At 44.3% G+C, this 17,548-nt stretch overlaps 1 protein-coding gene across 1 annotated transcript; it reads left to right on the top strand.

Annotated features, from left to right (window-relative positions):
* The first annotated feature begins 2,050 nt into the window (after nt 1-2,050).
* Nucleotides 2,051-16,881, top strand: LOC118857451 (protein ABHD11-like). Its single transcript, XM_036768131.1, has 8 exons — nt 2,051-2,103; nt 5,286-5,504; nt 6,383-6,518; nt 7,372-7,545; nt 8,068-8,238; nt 8,642-8,707; nt 16,075-16,178; nt 16,755-16,881. The coding sequence occupies exons 1-8, from the start codon at nt 2,051-2,053 to the stop codon at nt 16,879-16,881; spliced, it is 1,050 nt and encodes a 349-aa protein (XP_036624026.1).
* Nucleotides 16,882-17,548: the final 667 nt, after the last annotated feature.

Raw genomic sequence — 17,548 nt, 5'->3', positions numbered from 1 at the left:
AACTTTCTGCTTTCCTCCTCATCTTGGGTGCATTGTTTTTCTTTGTGCAAAAAACTTCTCAATTTAATAGAATGAAAATTATCCATTTTGCATTTTGTCATGCTCTCTATCTCTTCTTTGGTCAGAAATTCTTCTCTTCTCTGTAGTTCTCAGGTAAACTGTTCCTTGCTCACCTAATTTGACAATGTGATCACTCTTTATGTCTAAATCATGTATCTATTTTGACCTTATCTTGGTATACAGTGTGAGATGTGGGTCTATACCAAGTTTCTGCCATGACATTTTCCAGTTTTCCCAGCTCTTTGTGTCAAATACTGAGTTCTTGTTCCAGAAGACAGAGGCTTTTACCAAACACTAAATTACTATGGTCATTTACTACTATTCCTTGTGTAAATAGATCCACCACTCTGAGCCAATACCAAATAGTTTGAAGACTTCTGCTTTGCAATGTAGTTTCGGATCTGGTACAGTTAGGGCATGTGGTAGACTGTGTGAGGGCTTCTGCCCAACCAGGCTCCCTTCCTAAGATAAAGTCTCCCAGGAAGACTTTATGGACTTCATATTCAGCAAATCTCCTCCTCCTACAGCTTCTCATAAACTCCTCAAACTCTTTCAAACTTTCCCCAAAACAAAGAAACCATAACTACTAACATGATCTTGCCTGGTTCAGCCTAGGATTCTCCACGGGAGGACACGAGAGAAGCTGTGAGGTCCCACCCTGTCACTTTGGGCTGGGCTGGGATTGTGAGGTAGATGTGCATTTGAATTCCATTTCCACCAGGCACTTGCTGAGTGACCAGGAACAGGTCATCTCCTCCTCTCTGGCTTTCAGTTTTCCTCCTTGTAAAACGTAAGGTTTGGGGTAGGATCATGTAGTGTTTAAGCCTGGGGGAATTTCCTCCCATCAAGGATGGAAGAAAACAAAAAAACAAACATTTGTTAAGCACCTACTATGTGCCAGGCACGACACACCAGGCACCGTGCTAAACATTTTACAAATATCATCTCATGTGGTCCTTACAACAACCCTGACAGGTAGGTGCTATTACAATGGGGTTTCCCATTTTATAGATGAGGAAACTGAAACAGGCAGAGGTCACTCAGCTAGTAAGTGTCTGAGACCAGATTGGCAGTCAAGTTTTCTTGACTCCAGGCCCAGGGCTCTGTCCATTGCACCACCAAGTTGGGAGGGGATTCCAGGATCTCAAGGCTCTCATCATCTCCTCTCTGTACCTCCAGGGAGGTGCCCCAGTGAAGGAGTAGTGGGATCCCTATGCATGAAGATTAACAAGGATAATGCTGACAGAGAGATATAAAGTGAAGGTGAGAGGGTGGAGGGGTGAAGGAGGAGAGGGTGAGGAGAGTGAAGAGCAAGCACTAGAAAGAAGGGGGTGCCATCAATGACCTGAGAAAGGGAGCAGAGGTCAGACAGACAGACATACAGACAGGCAGAGAAAGGAATCTCAGAAATGATCTAGTCTGACCTCCTCCTATGTTCACCTAAACTTTTCTTTTTGTTGAAGCAGTGATGGTTGGTGGGAAGAGCATCCTGGTGGATTGGAGCCCACCACACAGAGCATACTTGGCGATGGGTCTGGGGGGCCACCCCATGGACCATGTGTAGCTCTGAACCTGGACCCAGGACACTTCTGGAAAGATAAGCACTCTGGTCTCTTGTGTAACCACTGGTTGGTACCCAAGTGTCATCTCCCTGCCATCACCTCTGATTGGGAAGGGACAGTTTGTCAAAGAGAATTGGCCACTGAGCAGCAAGAGTGGCCCACTCATTAGACTTTGAGGGAAGACACCTTTTGTTCTCATCCTCTCATGCCTCTTTTCCAAATGTTTGGCTTGAAATCAATGTCTCTTGGACTTTCTACAAGGAGGAAAGGAGCTGCTCCTTCCTGTCTTCAGCAGCTTGTGGCAGCTGCACCCTGAGGTCATCTAGGTGAACCTGAGGCTGGAACTCAAAGCTTTCATTGCCTCTCCTGCTTTGAGTTTCTTTCCTTGAGCACAGGTGATTGAACAGGGCTCCTTAGACAAACCGGGCATGGTTAGCCTGGAGAGGAATAGACTCACGGGAGACATGAGAATTGTGTTCAGGTACTATGCTATTGTGTAGAGAAGGGATTATGTTTGCTCTGTTCGAATCCAGAGGGAAAAATAATATATGTAGAAATTGCCATACACACACACAAAAAAGGTTCATTTATGTTTGTTGTTTAGAAAAGCTTCCTAATAGTTAGAACTGTCCAAGGCAGAATGAGCTTCCTGAAGAGTTGTTGGGACCCCCTTCTGAAGATCTTCAGGCAGAAGTTAGATGAGCACTTGTCAGGGATATTACAGTGGGGATTCCTTTCTTGGGTGGGATGAAGGAGATGGCCCCGCAGGCTTCCTTCACTTCTCCAACGTTGTGGTTATGATTCTGTCACTAACCTTTGCTCACAAAATTTTGACAAGACCCACCTCTAACCTTAACCTATGAATACCCACAACCACATGCAGAGACAGGAGTGCCAGGAAACAAACAGCAGTTTAATAAATCGATTTCAGAGTGAGGAATGTTTTCTAAACTGGAGCAAAGACACAGGTTATATATAAAAACCACAAGTGGGAAATGTGGGGTGGGGCGAGGTGATTCCAAGCAATCATTTCCAGGGCCTCAGTGAGTTCCTACAATAATCCAGCAAGTGCAGGACAATACAAGTGTTCTGGAGTCCTGTAGGAAGAGTGTTTTTTAATGTCTTTGGGAGCCATTACTTGGTGGGACATAGGACCAGAGTTCTGTGATGGGAACAGGTTCTACAATCTTTGACTCACTTCATTTAACATACACGGGCACAGAAATGTAGTGATTGTGAAAGCACTGTCAAGGGTTTGATTGATCAATTCAAACTGCACTGTAAGTCTCTGACTCCCAAGCCTGATTCTCCTGAGAAATCAAAATTGTCAGTATATTCATTATACGTATCATATCAACTAATATGAAAATCAGAATTCCCTTCACATTCCCTCCTTTTGGTCAAAGGTTGGAACGTTGTGTGGTTTGTTCTTCATTCTCAAAGAGGACCATAGTATTAGGAAGATGATGCCGTGAATTGGAAGTGAATTGGTTTGAAGGGAGGGAGAGCTGTGCAAAGTCATCAGCCTCATTTTCTCCTCCAGAGCCACTAGGCCAGACACAGGTCAGGAAAAGTGGAGATGGGCCAGAATGTAGTGGGAGACCTTGGCCTTTTTAAGCTAAGGTCTTTCCAAGTTCTTACTTTGACTGAGGCAACACCCATTAAGTGATTAGGTCTGTTTAAGAAGTGAGCCAAAGGATGGCCCCTTTAATAAAAGAAAATCAAACTGGGGAGGAAAGTCCCTCAGGGTTTCTGATCAAAAGAGAAGCAATCACCATTTACATTCCATCTGAGCCAAGGGGGTCCAAATAATAACCACAAAGGGGTGTTTGGGTAGGGACCCATTGTTGCCCAATCAACAAGAGCCAGAGTACATTGGGTTTAAGACTTGGGCTTTAAGAAACAAATCTAGCCAGTAAACCCTAAGATGTCTAGGTAGATTTCAGTCTTCAAAATTTACCTTCCTGTGGGCAGAGCACCCTCAGGTAAGGGCATGTGTATCACTAAGGACATATGTGCATCTGCTTTAACTATTTTTAGGATCAAATTGCAGGCTCACCCCAGATTAGAATCAGCCGAATGTTTATTCTTTACACAAGGACAATATAAAGCTGTATTAAAGAAATATAGAAATATAAAGATAAAGTCTAACAGAATAATAGAAATATTTACACACATCACCAAACCGGGGAAGCACCTACATCTGGGTTCACATGCTGGGGAGTCGCTTCATTTCAGCCTCAGAATCCTGGCTGGGAAAAATGCCAGGCAAAGCACCCTCCCCATGGGTGAGACTCCAAAGAGTAGAGGAACTTTTCCAGGTTATATCTAGTTTCAAACAAAGAAGGAATTGGCACAGGTGGCACCAAAGTCGCACATGATTTACCAACTGACTGGCTTGGCACGAGAGACTACGTGACTTTTGGGACTCAGTGGCTGTGGACTGGGCCAGAGTTCAAAGGAGGAAGACATCTATGATTCATATGGCAAAACATTTGTGTTCAAAGAATACAGAATTGATTCCATATATTTGTAGGAGGGTGACTAACACTTCCAGGAAGAGGAATCAGGAAAGTACAAGTTGATCTTTTAGTTTGGGGAATGACGGCCCTGTTCCAAGAAGAACAACAAATATAGTCATATAGGGCTATAAATGTATAGGGAAGATATTTGATATTTCCTTAACCCTTCAGCATGATATCCCATGTGGGGGAAGAATGGGGAAAGAAGAGGAGAGGAGATGAGGGGAGAGGAGGAGAGGAGCTGAGTTGCCTAACTGGAAAGGGCCAGTTGGGCCCACAGTGGGGCAGCTTAGACTAGTTATATGTTGTGGTTTGTCCTTCATTCTCAAAGAGGACCATGACATTAGGAAGACGATGCTATGACTTGCAAATGAATTTGTTTAAAGTGAGGGAGGGTTTGCAAGGTCACAAACATCACTTTTTCCTTCAGAGCTATATTTAAATTACTTGCTTATCAGCTGTGGAGCTCACTTGCACAACCATAAGAATGCTGACAAAGATATCACCATCCTGTTTTGCTAAATTCCATGACCAAACCAAATACAGGTTGTGGCATGGTATGGAAAGCACTTGCTCCCCTTATGTTCTTGGAGCGTATTATAGCTCCTAGCTAAGCTAAGGAGAAGCCCATCCATCTTGGGAGCACCTAGTCAGTGGAGATATTTCCTGCTTTGCCCAACCTGTAATTCTGCTGAAGTACTGTGTGCTTATTTTAGCTTATGAATCATATGTGCACCAATGGAACTATTCTGTATTTGACATAGCCACTCAGGAATGTCTAGATCTATATACCCCGATAAAAATTGGGCCCTGGAAGGAGAGGTATATCAGGTCCCAAGGAATATCTGAGGTCCACTTCGTTAGAGGGGACAATGGACCCCTCAATAAAGTGCCATTGGTTCAGAGCTCTGCCTCAGTCTCTCTTATTGTAGGTTTGGCCATTTTTATTACCACAAAAACAAGGCAAAAACAAAAAACCAAAGGTGCACACAGACACACATACACACACACACAAATTGCCAATTCATGTTCCCATAAGTAGAAAAAAAAAACAAGGAGCAAAGTGTTTCCCCCTCTACCACCTTATGTCCCAGTTAACTTCAAAGGGCCCTTTCATTTCTACCATTCTCTGATCCCAAAGAACACAGAGGAGGAGAGTCTGGAGTAAAGTGTCAGCTAAGCCCGTCAGGCTCAAACAACTGGGACAGTGTGCTTCAGTGGAAAGAGGTGTGGATTACTTCACTGAGGAGTTTGAGAGGAGGTTCAAGGCAGCCCTGAGCAGTGGAGGGGTGGGACAAGCTATGGTCAGGGATCTGGCAGGGAGACGTTGTGCAGTACAAGGTGTGGAAGTAGAAGGCAGGTGTGGACATTCAGCATGTGGCAGTGGGCAAGAAACCTCTGGGGATTCTCACACCCTAGGCTATCACCTATCCAGGGTGTTGGTCCATCCATGGCCACTCTGGGGAGCAGCAGTGGACCCAGGTCAGTCCAGAGCACATGGGGCCACCTCTACTCTTTCCTGGCCCTGACCTCTCCTTCTGCTCACCCAACTTTCTCCTGCCACTTCTCCTCCAGTTCCCCTCTCCCTTCTCTTTCCCTGCACTAAATGCCTTTCCTTTCCTGACTACCTCCCTCCTTCCTCCAAGCTTTCCCATCTCCCTGTGTCCTGCCTCACTTCCATTCCCATTACCCACTCATCTTTATTCTCTCTCCCCTTTACCCTGCCTTTCTTTCCCCCCGAGTCTTAACTCCCTCCCTCATCTTTCCCTCCTTTCCTTCCTTCCTTCCTTCCTTCTTCCTATGTCCTTCTCTCCCCTTTATCCTTCCTTGCCTTCCCTTGGTCTGCCCTCCCCTCTTTCCCTTCCTCTCTTCCTATGTGGACTGTATCACTTCTCCTCTTCCTCTCCCTTCTCCTGTTTTTCCTTCTTCCAAACCTCACCTCCCTCCTCTTCCCCACTTTGTGGCTAGCCCTGACATCCTCCCTCCTCCCTAGCTTCCCCTGACATCCACTTGCCCCAGGGCCGTTTCTGCCTCACCCTCCTCTCCCAGACCTTCCACCCCACATCTACATTGTTCTTCTTGTGGGTGAATGTGTATATATCTTCATCAGAGGCACCTCCCATTGGGGAGATGAGAGCCCAAGAGACCCTATACTCCCCTACTATCCCAGGTTCCTAAACATCTCCTGATGTGATCCATCCCTCCTCCTCTGCCCTCTTCTCTCCTTACCCTGGCTAGGCCATCGCCCCTCTCCTACAGGCTGCTGGATGGTCAAGACAACCTCCCACCTGTCGTCTTCCTGCATGGGATGCTCAGCAACAAAAACATCTTCCAGGCTGAGGCCAAGGCCCTGGCACAGCAGACAGGCAGGAAGGTAAAGATTTCCAAATGATAGATGAGCTGGGAGAGGGAGTAGACTACAGGGAAGGAAAAAGTCAGAGGAAGGGCAGAAAGAGAGAATGAAGGGATTTGGAAGAGGTCAAAATGAGAGGCAGGAGCTGTCAACGTGGGATAGACCTTCCCTCACAGGGCATGACTTGAGGGGCACCAGGAAATCTACCAGCAAACTGCCCACCAGATGTAGTGTGTTCCTTCTCACAGGAGACTTTCATGCAAAGACCAGATGATCACTTGGTGGCGATTTTTATTCAGCCAGGGATTGGACCCAAGATCCCTTCCAGCCTGGAGATTTACCAAAGGTCTCCTGCCCCCTAAATATCTCCACTACTGACACCTGGAATTCTATTCATCTTTGAGGTGCAGCCATATCTCAATTGCAGCTTTTTTAAAAATTTATTTTAAATGACACACAGTGCTAGTAATGAATAGTAATTGTGATGCCTTTATGGTTAAGGAAGTTATCAGTTACTTTCTTTCCTAACATCAGAAAGCAAAAGGAAATGGAAGAAAGCTGAAAGTCAGGCATAGAGGGAATCAGTGACCCAAGAACCAGAGATTGGAAGGGCCTGCACTGGCCACAGTCATGGCTGAGGGGACAAGAGAGAGTAGAATAATTATTTTCCTGTCTAATGCTCTTGTCCTCCTATGGTCCCATCTTCCCCACTTTCTCCTATTGTCAGGTATTATTAGCTTCCCCCAGCTTCCTGGACAGCTTGGGAGTCGTCAGGTAGCCTCCCCCAGCTGCTGGCAGTGGGTCAGCACCCCAGTGGGGTGAGGGAAGGGGGAGAAATCAGGTAGACTAATAACAATAAGTCTGTGCTCCCCAGGTATTGACAGTGGATCCTCAGAACCACGGAGAGAGCCCTCATAGCCCTGACTGCAGCTATGCAGCCATGAGTGCTGACCTGCAGGCTCTCCTGTCAAAGCTAGGACTCACCCCCTGTGTCCTCATCGGGCACAGTATGGGAAGCAAGACAGCCATGACATTTGCACTACAGAAGGTAAGGGTGCCCCACTAGGGCTGAACGGGGAGAGAGTTGCACTTGTTCACAGTCAACAGCAGCCTATAACCCCATAAGCAACACCAAAGATTCATCACACTCAGTAACTTATTTGTGGAGTTGTGGGTGGAACGACACTGTGGGTCAACACTGGGACTGAAAACAGAGAATTCCTGGTGGAATAACATGAGATTTACTTCACATACTTCATCATTCTAAATCTTAATGGACTGAAGTGAAGTTATAGATTGCTCTCCCAGCACTGGGAGATTTCAGGATCCAAAGTCAAGTTCTAAGAACTTTTCCTCATAAATGTCACCACTTCTTCATGGTTAAGCCAGAGCATGCAAACAGGAAGGCTGGCATCAGGACCACTTACAGGCTATGAAATGGGCACCTATAATCCCGCATCCCTCCCTTTTGGGGACCATGGCTCCCTATTTTTCTACTCCAGTATCATCACTAGTTACATGGAAGAGGAGGGAGAGCATTGTTCATTGTGTGATAGACTTTTTCCTTTAGCCAGAGTTGGTGGAATGCCTAGTCTCAGTGGATATCAGCCCCTTTGTGGCCACAGAGAATCCAAACATCTTTAAAATTGTACCTGCTATGAATTCTATAAACCTCCTTGGAAATCTTTCCGACTCCCAAGCCTTTGAAGTAGTTGATGAGTGTCTCAAGCTATCTGTCAAGGTCATCCTTCAGGACCCCAAGGACTTGGGGTGTAGAGATGGGCTGCTGAAGCCACAAGCCAATCATTTGAGTTTGAAGTCCTCAGGAGAGTAGGGGGCAGGGTGGAGTGGAATGCAGCCCAGAAGGAAAAAATCTTGGGGGGTGGGAGGGACAGGGACAGGTTAAGGAGAACAGAGTGGGCTTCACTTATAAGCTCCTCCAAGGCCAGCTCTATCTTCCTCTTTTCTGTGTATTCCCAGCACTTTGTACACTGACAGGAGGCATGTACTAAATTCTGTCGACATGAAGGGAGAGAGTGTATAGAAATGAGATGGAGTCTGGTCTGAGCAGGACTGAGAATGGGGCACTGCTGGGAGAAGACAGGCTCAGGTGGATGTGCCAACTAAGCTCTTGTCCCTTCCAGGATCCAAGTATTCGGCAGTATCTGTTCAACAGTCTGGTGCAGGTCGATGGGCAGTATGTGTGGAAAGTTAATGCTGAAAACCTGAGTGTATTAGGAGGGCAGAGTTTATAATCTCAAAGAGGATCATAAACATGTCTGAAACGTTCGGAACCGCCGGATATAAGAAACTCTCAAAGTAGAAGGCAGAAGAATCAAAACATTTATTTAGGCTCCACAGTAACCAACCCATGAACCAGCAACCCCATTTTGATATATTGATCAAAAGCTTCCAGGCCCAATAAGTACGCCTTGAAAGAGTAACCAGGAGGCTACAGAGAAGCATGATTGCGTAAAGCAAAATCATGTTTCCCCCTCTATGGTAATAAGATTACCCACTGGACTGAAGTCTTTGTTCAGCTTCCTCCCGTAGGTCAGCTCTGCTACTGGCAGCTCCTGCTTCAGCTGTGGCTGTGGCTGTAACTGTAGCTGTAACTGTCGCTGTAACTGTCGCTGTAACTGTCTCTGGCTCCAACCGGAAAAGGAAAAGAGGATCTTCAAGCTGTCCTCTCCCCTCTTATAGAGTTTTTGACATCATCAAGCACCGCCTGAACGACCAGGGCCGATTGGTTCTTGACTTGGCCCCTCCCCCTAGCATAGCCGTTAACACCTCCCCTCAGCCAGCCCCATGACTCATCACACAGGAAGTTGTCTGCTTCCTGGAATGCTCTTTGGGCTTCCTGCCCCGGAAGAGCAAGCCACAGTGTCCAGAGGCTCAATGAGGTAAGCTGAGTCATTCAAAGAAAACAAAGGCCATTCTGGCTACACTCCACCCCTTGTTATAGGATACATAATCTAATCAGCCATGTATCCTAGAACATACATTGTGATCCAATTACAAAGGAAACTAAAACATATCATTCATTATAAAGCAAAACATATCATTTGGTGACATTCCTAAATATTGGTTTACGATTCAAATGTGATCCACCCCTAGGTCCCAGCAAGATAATCTCTTCAATCAATCATCCCCAAAATAATTATTAATAATTCAAATGTCCACCCCTAAATCCTTGTATCCATTACATAGGATCAATAATATCATAACAATAAAACAACACAGCAAGGATAACACAAAATAAGTAAACAGAACACTATCATCATTTCCACCCCCCTTGAACGATTGGGGCTCAAAATCTTGGGGTGAGGGGTGAAGGTCTCATTTTCCATAGCTTCTTCATGCTGAAATTGGATGTAGAGATGGCCCTGCCCCCAAAAAGTCCCATTCCAGAGGTCATTTCTTTAACGAGCTGGCAGGAATTCCAAGAATGCTACATGCTTAGGCAGTCACCGGAAAGTGCAGGGTGCTTAAGCCTGAAGGAAACAAAACTAGCAACAAGGTTAGCCAAAACAAAGGACAAAAAGAATAGACAAGTATGGACTATAATTCTTCAAATAAAATCATCTCAAGTTTGGTTGAGATTTCAGTTATGCAAAGATCCAACATCAGAGCCAAACTCAGGTGGGAAATGTTTCTTTTCAAAAGGAACATAATGAGGAAGCCAAGAGGATCCCATCCTAGACAGAGACTAGGATTGTCCTCCCAGCCTTTCCCCAAATGTACAAGTTTTCATCCGTTAATCACACAAAGTTACCTTTCCTCTGAGTGGCTTATGGCATTTACCAGCATCAGCCATACCTGTGGAGTCTGTGAATCTATTATTATAACCTATTCACGGTAAAATATATGGTTCAGGGGTACGATTTGGTAATTATTTTCCCCTGAATAGACAACTGTTACAGTGTTGTCCTTCCCATGGGCTATAACTTCTGCAGCCTTTGGAATATCATCTGGCTTCCGTTTTACCCATACCTTAGCTCCTGACTTTATTCTATCAATGGAGCAAGACCCTTTTGCCCCTCTAGTAGTTATTTTGGGAGGAGGGTCAGTTTTCACAAAGGGTATTTTTTCACAGGGGATAATAATGACTTGAACCATCCTATCATTTCTACAAAATTGTACAGGTTTTTTACCCATATTCTGGAGTATCACAACAATTTCTTTTTGATAATTAGAATCTATCACTCCAGCCAATACATGTATTCCTTGAGCCGCTAATCCTGGTTTAGATAATATCCGTCCAAGATGATTCTTGGGGATTCTCATACATACTCCAGTAGGGGTTTTTCTTATCTCTTTCCTATTTAACCTAAAATTCTCTATACAATGTAAATCATATCCTGCTGAACCAGGTGTTCCTGGACTTGGTAGTGGGACATCTTCCCTCACAGTCCAAAATTCAATGTTTTGGATCTCACATGTTTGCTGTTCTCTGATCTGCAGATTTGGGGTCATCATTCTGGCTAGAGGTGTACTCCCCCCTAAGGGCCTATTATTCAAATTACGTAAGGCAATAGACAAATTATCCTTCCAATGTCGATATGAATTATTTGAGCTTAATTTTCTCAGCTGTTCTTTCAACAATCCATTCATTCTTTCAATTAGCCCAGATGCTTGTGGGTAATATGGAATATGATATATCCATTCTATATTATTCAACACACAATATCTTTTCACTTCTTTGCCCTTGAAATGTGACCCATTGTCACTTTGAATCTGCATTGGGGTTCCATAATATAAACTTACAATATCTAAAGTTTTACAGGTGTTTTTCTGAGTTGCGTCTTTATAAGGACAAGCCACTAGTACACCTGAATAGGTGTCAACACACGTACATACATATTTACATCCTTTATCCTGGGGTAGTGGGCCAATATAATCTATCTGCCAAATTTGGGCTGGAACTTTTCCCCTTGCTATTTCTCCAGTAACTATCCTAGGAAGAGTTCGTTCTTTTTCTAATTGGCATATACAACACTCCTCTGTTATTTGTTTTAACAACGCATGAGAAATACTGATACCTCGATCCTGTGCCCATCGATGGGTGGCCTGGACCCCTAAATGGCCAGCAGTCTGGTGGACCCATCTTGCTAAGGCTGGGTCATCAGTTGGAGTCGGAGTAGGGACAATACATTCAGTAGCAATCTTTGCTAGTCGATCCGCATGTGCATTGTACTCACGTTCTGGTGTGGTCAGGGTTGCATGAGCATCAACATGAAAAACTGACAGATCTGTAACCAAAGACATGTCCCATATATTTTCCCATAACTCTTTACCCCAAACTTGTTTGCCATGAATCTCCCAATTCTGATTCCTCCATATAGGCATCCACGTAGCTAATCCATTAGCTACCGCCCACGAGTCAGTAAATATATGACACTGTCCTCCTTTCTCTGCTCTGATGGCCTGATGCACTGCCATCAGTTCAGCATATTGGCTACTTCCACCTATCCCAGAACTTTCCAGAGTTCTCCTTGTACAGGGGTTATAGGCTACTGCTTTCCAATGTCTCTTCTGTCCTAAATATTTTGCTGTCCCATCAGTAAACCAAGCATGTTTCTTCTGTTCTTCATTTAGTCTGTCATATCCATTATTCCATTTCACTAAGGATGGTACCATCTGTTGCTTAGATTCAAGGGGCTTTTCATTGCTCTCAGTATCAATGTTCGCCACAGATTCATGTAGAGCAGAAACTCCATTTTTGCCTGCTCTGGACCTATTCTGAATATACCACTTCCATTTGATTATGCTTGCCTCTTGTGCATGTCCAATTCTGTGAGAAGCTGGGGTACTCATTACCCAAGTCATAATTGGAATTCCAGGCCTTAATACCACTTCATGACCCAGAGTTAGTTGCTCAGTTTCTACTAAAGCCCAATATGCAGCTAACAGCTGCTTCTCAAAAGGTGTATATTGCACTCCAGATGAGGGCAGTTTCCTTGACCAAAAGCCTAAAGGTACACTTCGGCTTTGTTGTTTCTGCCACAGACTCCAATTTGCATAGTCATCTTGTACAGTCACTTGTAACTCCACTGGCCCATTTTGCATAGGCCATAAGTCTAGAGCTAATTGAATAGCAGCCTTTGCTTCCTCAAAAGCTCTACTTTGTTCAAGTCCCCAGTCAAATTCATATTTCTTTCTGGTGACTTTATACAAGGGTTTTAAAATCTGTCCCAAATGTGGGATGTGGTGTCTCCAATAACCAAACAGCCCTATGAACTTTTGGGCCTCTTTCTTATTGGTAGGGGTGGGAAAATCCTGGATTTTTTGTCGAGCTTGTGGGAGAATTTCTCGCAGTCCTCTATTCCACTGTATCCCCAAGAATTTTACAGTTTGAGCTGGCCCTTGAACCTTTGCGGGGTTGATTTCCCATCCTTTGCTTTTCATATGGTCAATTAATAATACTAAACTCTCCTCCACCTCCTTTATATTCTTTCCCTGTATCATGATGTCATCTATGTAATGTGTAAGCTGTACACCAGGTAACTTTAATTCATCCAAATGTTCAGCTACAATCCTGTGGCAAATAGTTGGGCTATGAATATATCCTTGCAGCAGGCATGTAAATGTATACTGTCGGCCTTGCCAAGTAAAAGCAAACTGATTCCATTGCTTGGGGTCTATTGGGATTGTAAAGAAGGCATTGGCCAAATCAATAACTGCATACCAAGTCCCTTCACGTTTTTGTATTCTCTCTATTAAAGTAACCGTGTCTGGGACAGCAGCATACAAGGGAGGAGTCACTTTGTTCAGCTGTCTATAATCTACTGTCATCCTCCATGTTCCATCTGACTTTCGGACTGGCCAGACAGGGTTGTTCCATTGAGTAGTTGTAGGGACTAACACTCCTGCCTCAACACATTCTCTTATAGCGTTGGCAATTTCATCTTGCCCACCTGGCACACGATATTGCCTCAAAGTAATTATTTTAGAAGGTTCGGGCAAAGTGATTGGATCCATCTTGATTTTCCCCACTAAGACTGCATTAATGCCCATTTTCCTCACAGCAAATTGGTATTTCCCTTCGGGTAAATTTAAGGTCATACCCTTCAATATGTCTATTCCAATGATGTATTCGGGAATAGGCACAATAACCACACTATATTCTTTCTTGGGCAACCGTCCAATTTTCATCATTAATTTAACTTGCCTGGCTGATATTTCAGTCCCTCCTAGTCCTGTAATGGTAATAGGAGTTCCATGGCTGAACTTGTCTGGATTTCCATAAATAAGGGTGGCCTCGGCCCCAGTATCTATTAATGCCTCAGTTACCGTACTTGACCCATTTTTCCAATATATGGTCAAGTTAATGTGAGGTCTACAATCCAGCCTGTGTATTTCCTTAATTTGGACTGGGGCTCGGCCTGTTCCCTAGTATTCCCTTTCATATGATTCACTTGGGTTTGAAGGTTCAACATCTGTAGTATTTGCAGGAGCAGTTCTTATTTCCCTATCTCTCCTGTTATCAAGGCCTTTATCTCTGTACATTCTATATAATTCATTGGTTGGAATTCCATCTATCATTTCAAAACCTACCCCTGCTCTCAATAAAGCAGTAAACATTTCTTTCCTTGTTACTCTCCTTTGGCGCCAAGTTTGCTGGTTATTCACCCTTCTCTCTCGAGGAGATCTATCCCTTCCCCAGGCACCTAAGTCATGTAACTGTAAAATCTTATTTATCACTGTTGTAAGACGGCTCCCTACTTCTCCAAGTAATAAATTCAAAATTAGTTGTTTATAAGCAGGGGGAGCTGTCCTAATTATTAAATTCCTATGAGGCAGTCCCATTGGATCATTGTAATATTTGTCTGCAGTTCCTATCATAATGGCAGTCTTCATTACCTCCTCCTTTAGTCTCATGATACAATCTCTAAGTGAATACCAGGGTCTGTGCTCAGTGGGCCACATAGAATCAGTAGCATATCTCTTATTGCATCCCACAGCGGCTAATGCCAACAGAGTAGTCCTGCTATCACCATCTCCTTGCTGATGATGTTCCCTAAAAGCTTGTTGAACTAGAGGATCATGGCTGATACCTATGAATCTCATGCAGTCTGTCCTATCTACTGATATTCCACTGGCCCCTTGATCACTGAGTCTTACCATCCAAGATATCAATGGTTCTCCTATTCTTTGGCTGAATCTACTCAAAATATCTGTGACCTCTTGCGGTGAGAAATCTTCCTGAATTTCCCTTGTAACTGAATCTTCACCTCGGGTTTCTGTCTTCCTCCTTTGTATGGGTCGAGCCCTTGTCTGATCATTTAACCATCTCCTATTCTCTGTGTGAGGCACATCCTGAACCCCAGTAGTGTTTTGTGCCTCAGCCCCTAACATTATCTCATTCTCTCCCCACTCACTTCCTCTGCCACCATGGCTAGGACGAAGCAGGCAGTCAGGCTCTTTCTGGGCTGGGTTGAAATGCACTCTGGGCTTTTTTGGTCTCCTGTTGCTCTTAGCCACATTAATAGAAAAGTTCTCATTTGAGTCAGTTTGGTCTCCTGCTATCTGAGATTCCCCTTCTTCCTGTGGGGTAGGAGTGCCCCCATGTCTTTCACTTAATCTCAATCTTTCGTATACTAGCCGGTAGGCTGATAACACTATCCAGCTTTGCCTAGATAGTGATGCCCCTGACTGAATCCCAACTTCTCGTAAACACTTTTCCAAATCCCTAGGATCTCCTCTCCGTAGCCTTGGTTCCCAGTTTTCACAGGGTCCAGCTTTTTTAGCCAATTCTTTTGCTAGGGAGGAATAAAATGGATCCTCCCATCCTGGGATATTCATCTCTTCCTCTGGAATTGTTCTGCTTCTAAATAGAGATCTTATACCTAGCGATCCCATCCTCGTCGCCAAATGTATTAGGAGGGCAGAGTTTATAATCTCAAAGAGGATCATAAACATGTCTGAAACGTTCGGAACCGCCGGATATAAGAAACTCTCAAAGTAGAAGGCAGAAGAATCAAAACATTTATTTAGGCTCCACAGTAACCAACCCATGAACCAGCAACCCCATTTTGATATATTGATCAAAAGCTTCCAGGCCCAATAAGTACGCCTTGAAAGAGTAACCAGGAGGCTACAGAGAAGCATGATTGCGTAAAGCAAAATCATGTTTCCCCCTCTATGGTAATAAGATTACCCACTGGACTGAAGTCTTTGTTCAGCTTCCTCCCGTAGGTCAGCTCTGCTACTGGCAGCTCCTGCTTCAGCTGTGGCTGTGGCTGTAACTGTAGCTGTAACTGTCGCTGTAACTGTCGCTGTAACTGTCTCTGGCTCCAACCGGAAAAGGAAAAGAGGATCTTCAAGCTGTCCTCTCCCCTCTTATAGAGTTTTTGACATCATCAAGCACCGCCTGAACGACCAGGGCCGATTGGTTCTTGACTTGGCCCCTCCCCCTAGCATAGCCGTTAACACCTCCCCTCAGCCAGCCCCATGACTCATCACACAGGAAGTTGTCTGCTTCCTGGAATGCTCTTTGGGCTTCCTGCCCCGGAAGAGCAAGCCACAGTGTCCAGAGGCTCAATGAGGTAAGCTGAGTCATTCAAAGAAAACAAAGGCCATTCTGGCTACACTGAGTCAGCAACAAAACCAGATTTTGGATAGTCTTCAGATCCAGGGAGTCTATCGTGGCCCCACACTCTTCCTCACAATTCGACCTTTGTCACACAAGGCAGGGCCAGAACATGGAAGCGCATGCCTAGCCCCAAAGAGTTCTTCCTTTCTTGGCCCAGAGTTGGCTCCTCCATTGCCAAGGAGGAGAGCAACTGGGGACTTCAGCTATGCTTGGGTTAAGGAGGGGAGGGTCCCTCCAGCACTGGGAGATATGTGCATTATCTCAACTTATGCCTTTCTATCTCCTAGCCTGTTTTTCCTCCTGTCACTGTCCATACCCACCACTCAGCCTTTACCTTTATAACAGCCTGTCTCTGACTCTCATTCATCTTTTCCCTTTTCTCTGTCTCTGTCTCTGTGTCTCTGTCTCTGTCTCTCTCTCTCTGCCTCCTTCTCTCTCTCTCTCTCTCTCTCTCTCTCTCTCTCTCTCTCTCTCTCTTTCTCTCTCTCTATCTGTCTCTGTGTCTCTGTCTCTGTCTCTCTGTGTCTCTCTCTCTCTCTTTTTCCTTTCTCCCTTTCCTTTTCCCTCTCCTGCTTCCCCTCTCTCTCTACCACCCTCTCCTTTCCTCTCTCCCTCTCTTCACCTCTTTCATTCTCTCCCTCTTTCTCTCTTGACAGGCCAAGTCACCACCCCAAGATCAAGCTTCTATTCCCTGAAGCCCAGTTTCAGATCATCCCTGATACTAGCCATATCCTCCGTATCAAGAAGCCCCACAAGTTCATGAACAGCATCCTCAATTTCCTGTCCTAGATGTTCCCTCTCTCCACACTCCACTTTCCAATTTTCAAACATTCAGAGAGCCCTAGGCACTTCCTTCATTTGGAATCTTTCTTTTATAAAAAAATAACTTTTTTCTAATTCACAACTGAACAAACATCAATTAATATGAACTTTCCTATAGGAAAAGAATAACAGAAAAAAAGAGAATTGTAGAAATTGTGAATCTGTGTTATGAACATCTTGATTTTTAAATCATATGATATATTCAACATGTTAAATTCAAAGTTGTCTTCTTATGTTCAACTCCCACCAAACTTGCTTCTGTTGTCTGCTCTGCAATTTTTACATGTTTCAATGACTCATTTTCTTTTCATTTTTAGAAAACTCGATACTTTTATTGGGACCTTTGTCAACCTGAAAGTTTGGTTTGAAGAGGCAAACAGGCTAGGTAGTATATAAATTCATATTGTTTATACCCTTAAAGCTAGCTAATACATGCATGCATGGAGCCAGTACCTAAATTCTGACTGGCTGATAAAAAGAATGAGAAGTTTATATGCATTTTCAGACAATACCTACTCAGGATGTCTGTGTGTATCGGTAAGGCAATAAACACAACATCAATGATAATCATGAACATGCCTATGTAGTTCTGTATTGCAAGTTATGAGAGACTCTCCATAAAGAAGGTAAAAGA

Source organism: Trichosurus vulpecula, chromosome 7 (genome assembly GCF_011100635.1).
Source record: "Trichosurus vulpecula isolate mTriVul1 chromosome 7, mTriVul1.pri, whole genome shotgun sequence".
Classification (NCBI taxonomy): domain Eukaryota; kingdom Metazoa; phylum Chordata; class Mammalia; order Diprotodontia; family Phalangeridae; genus Trichosurus; species Trichosurus vulpecula.
The sequence above is the reverse complement of the archived record's forward strand: the minus strand, read 5'-3'. Positions and strand labels throughout refer to the sequence as shown.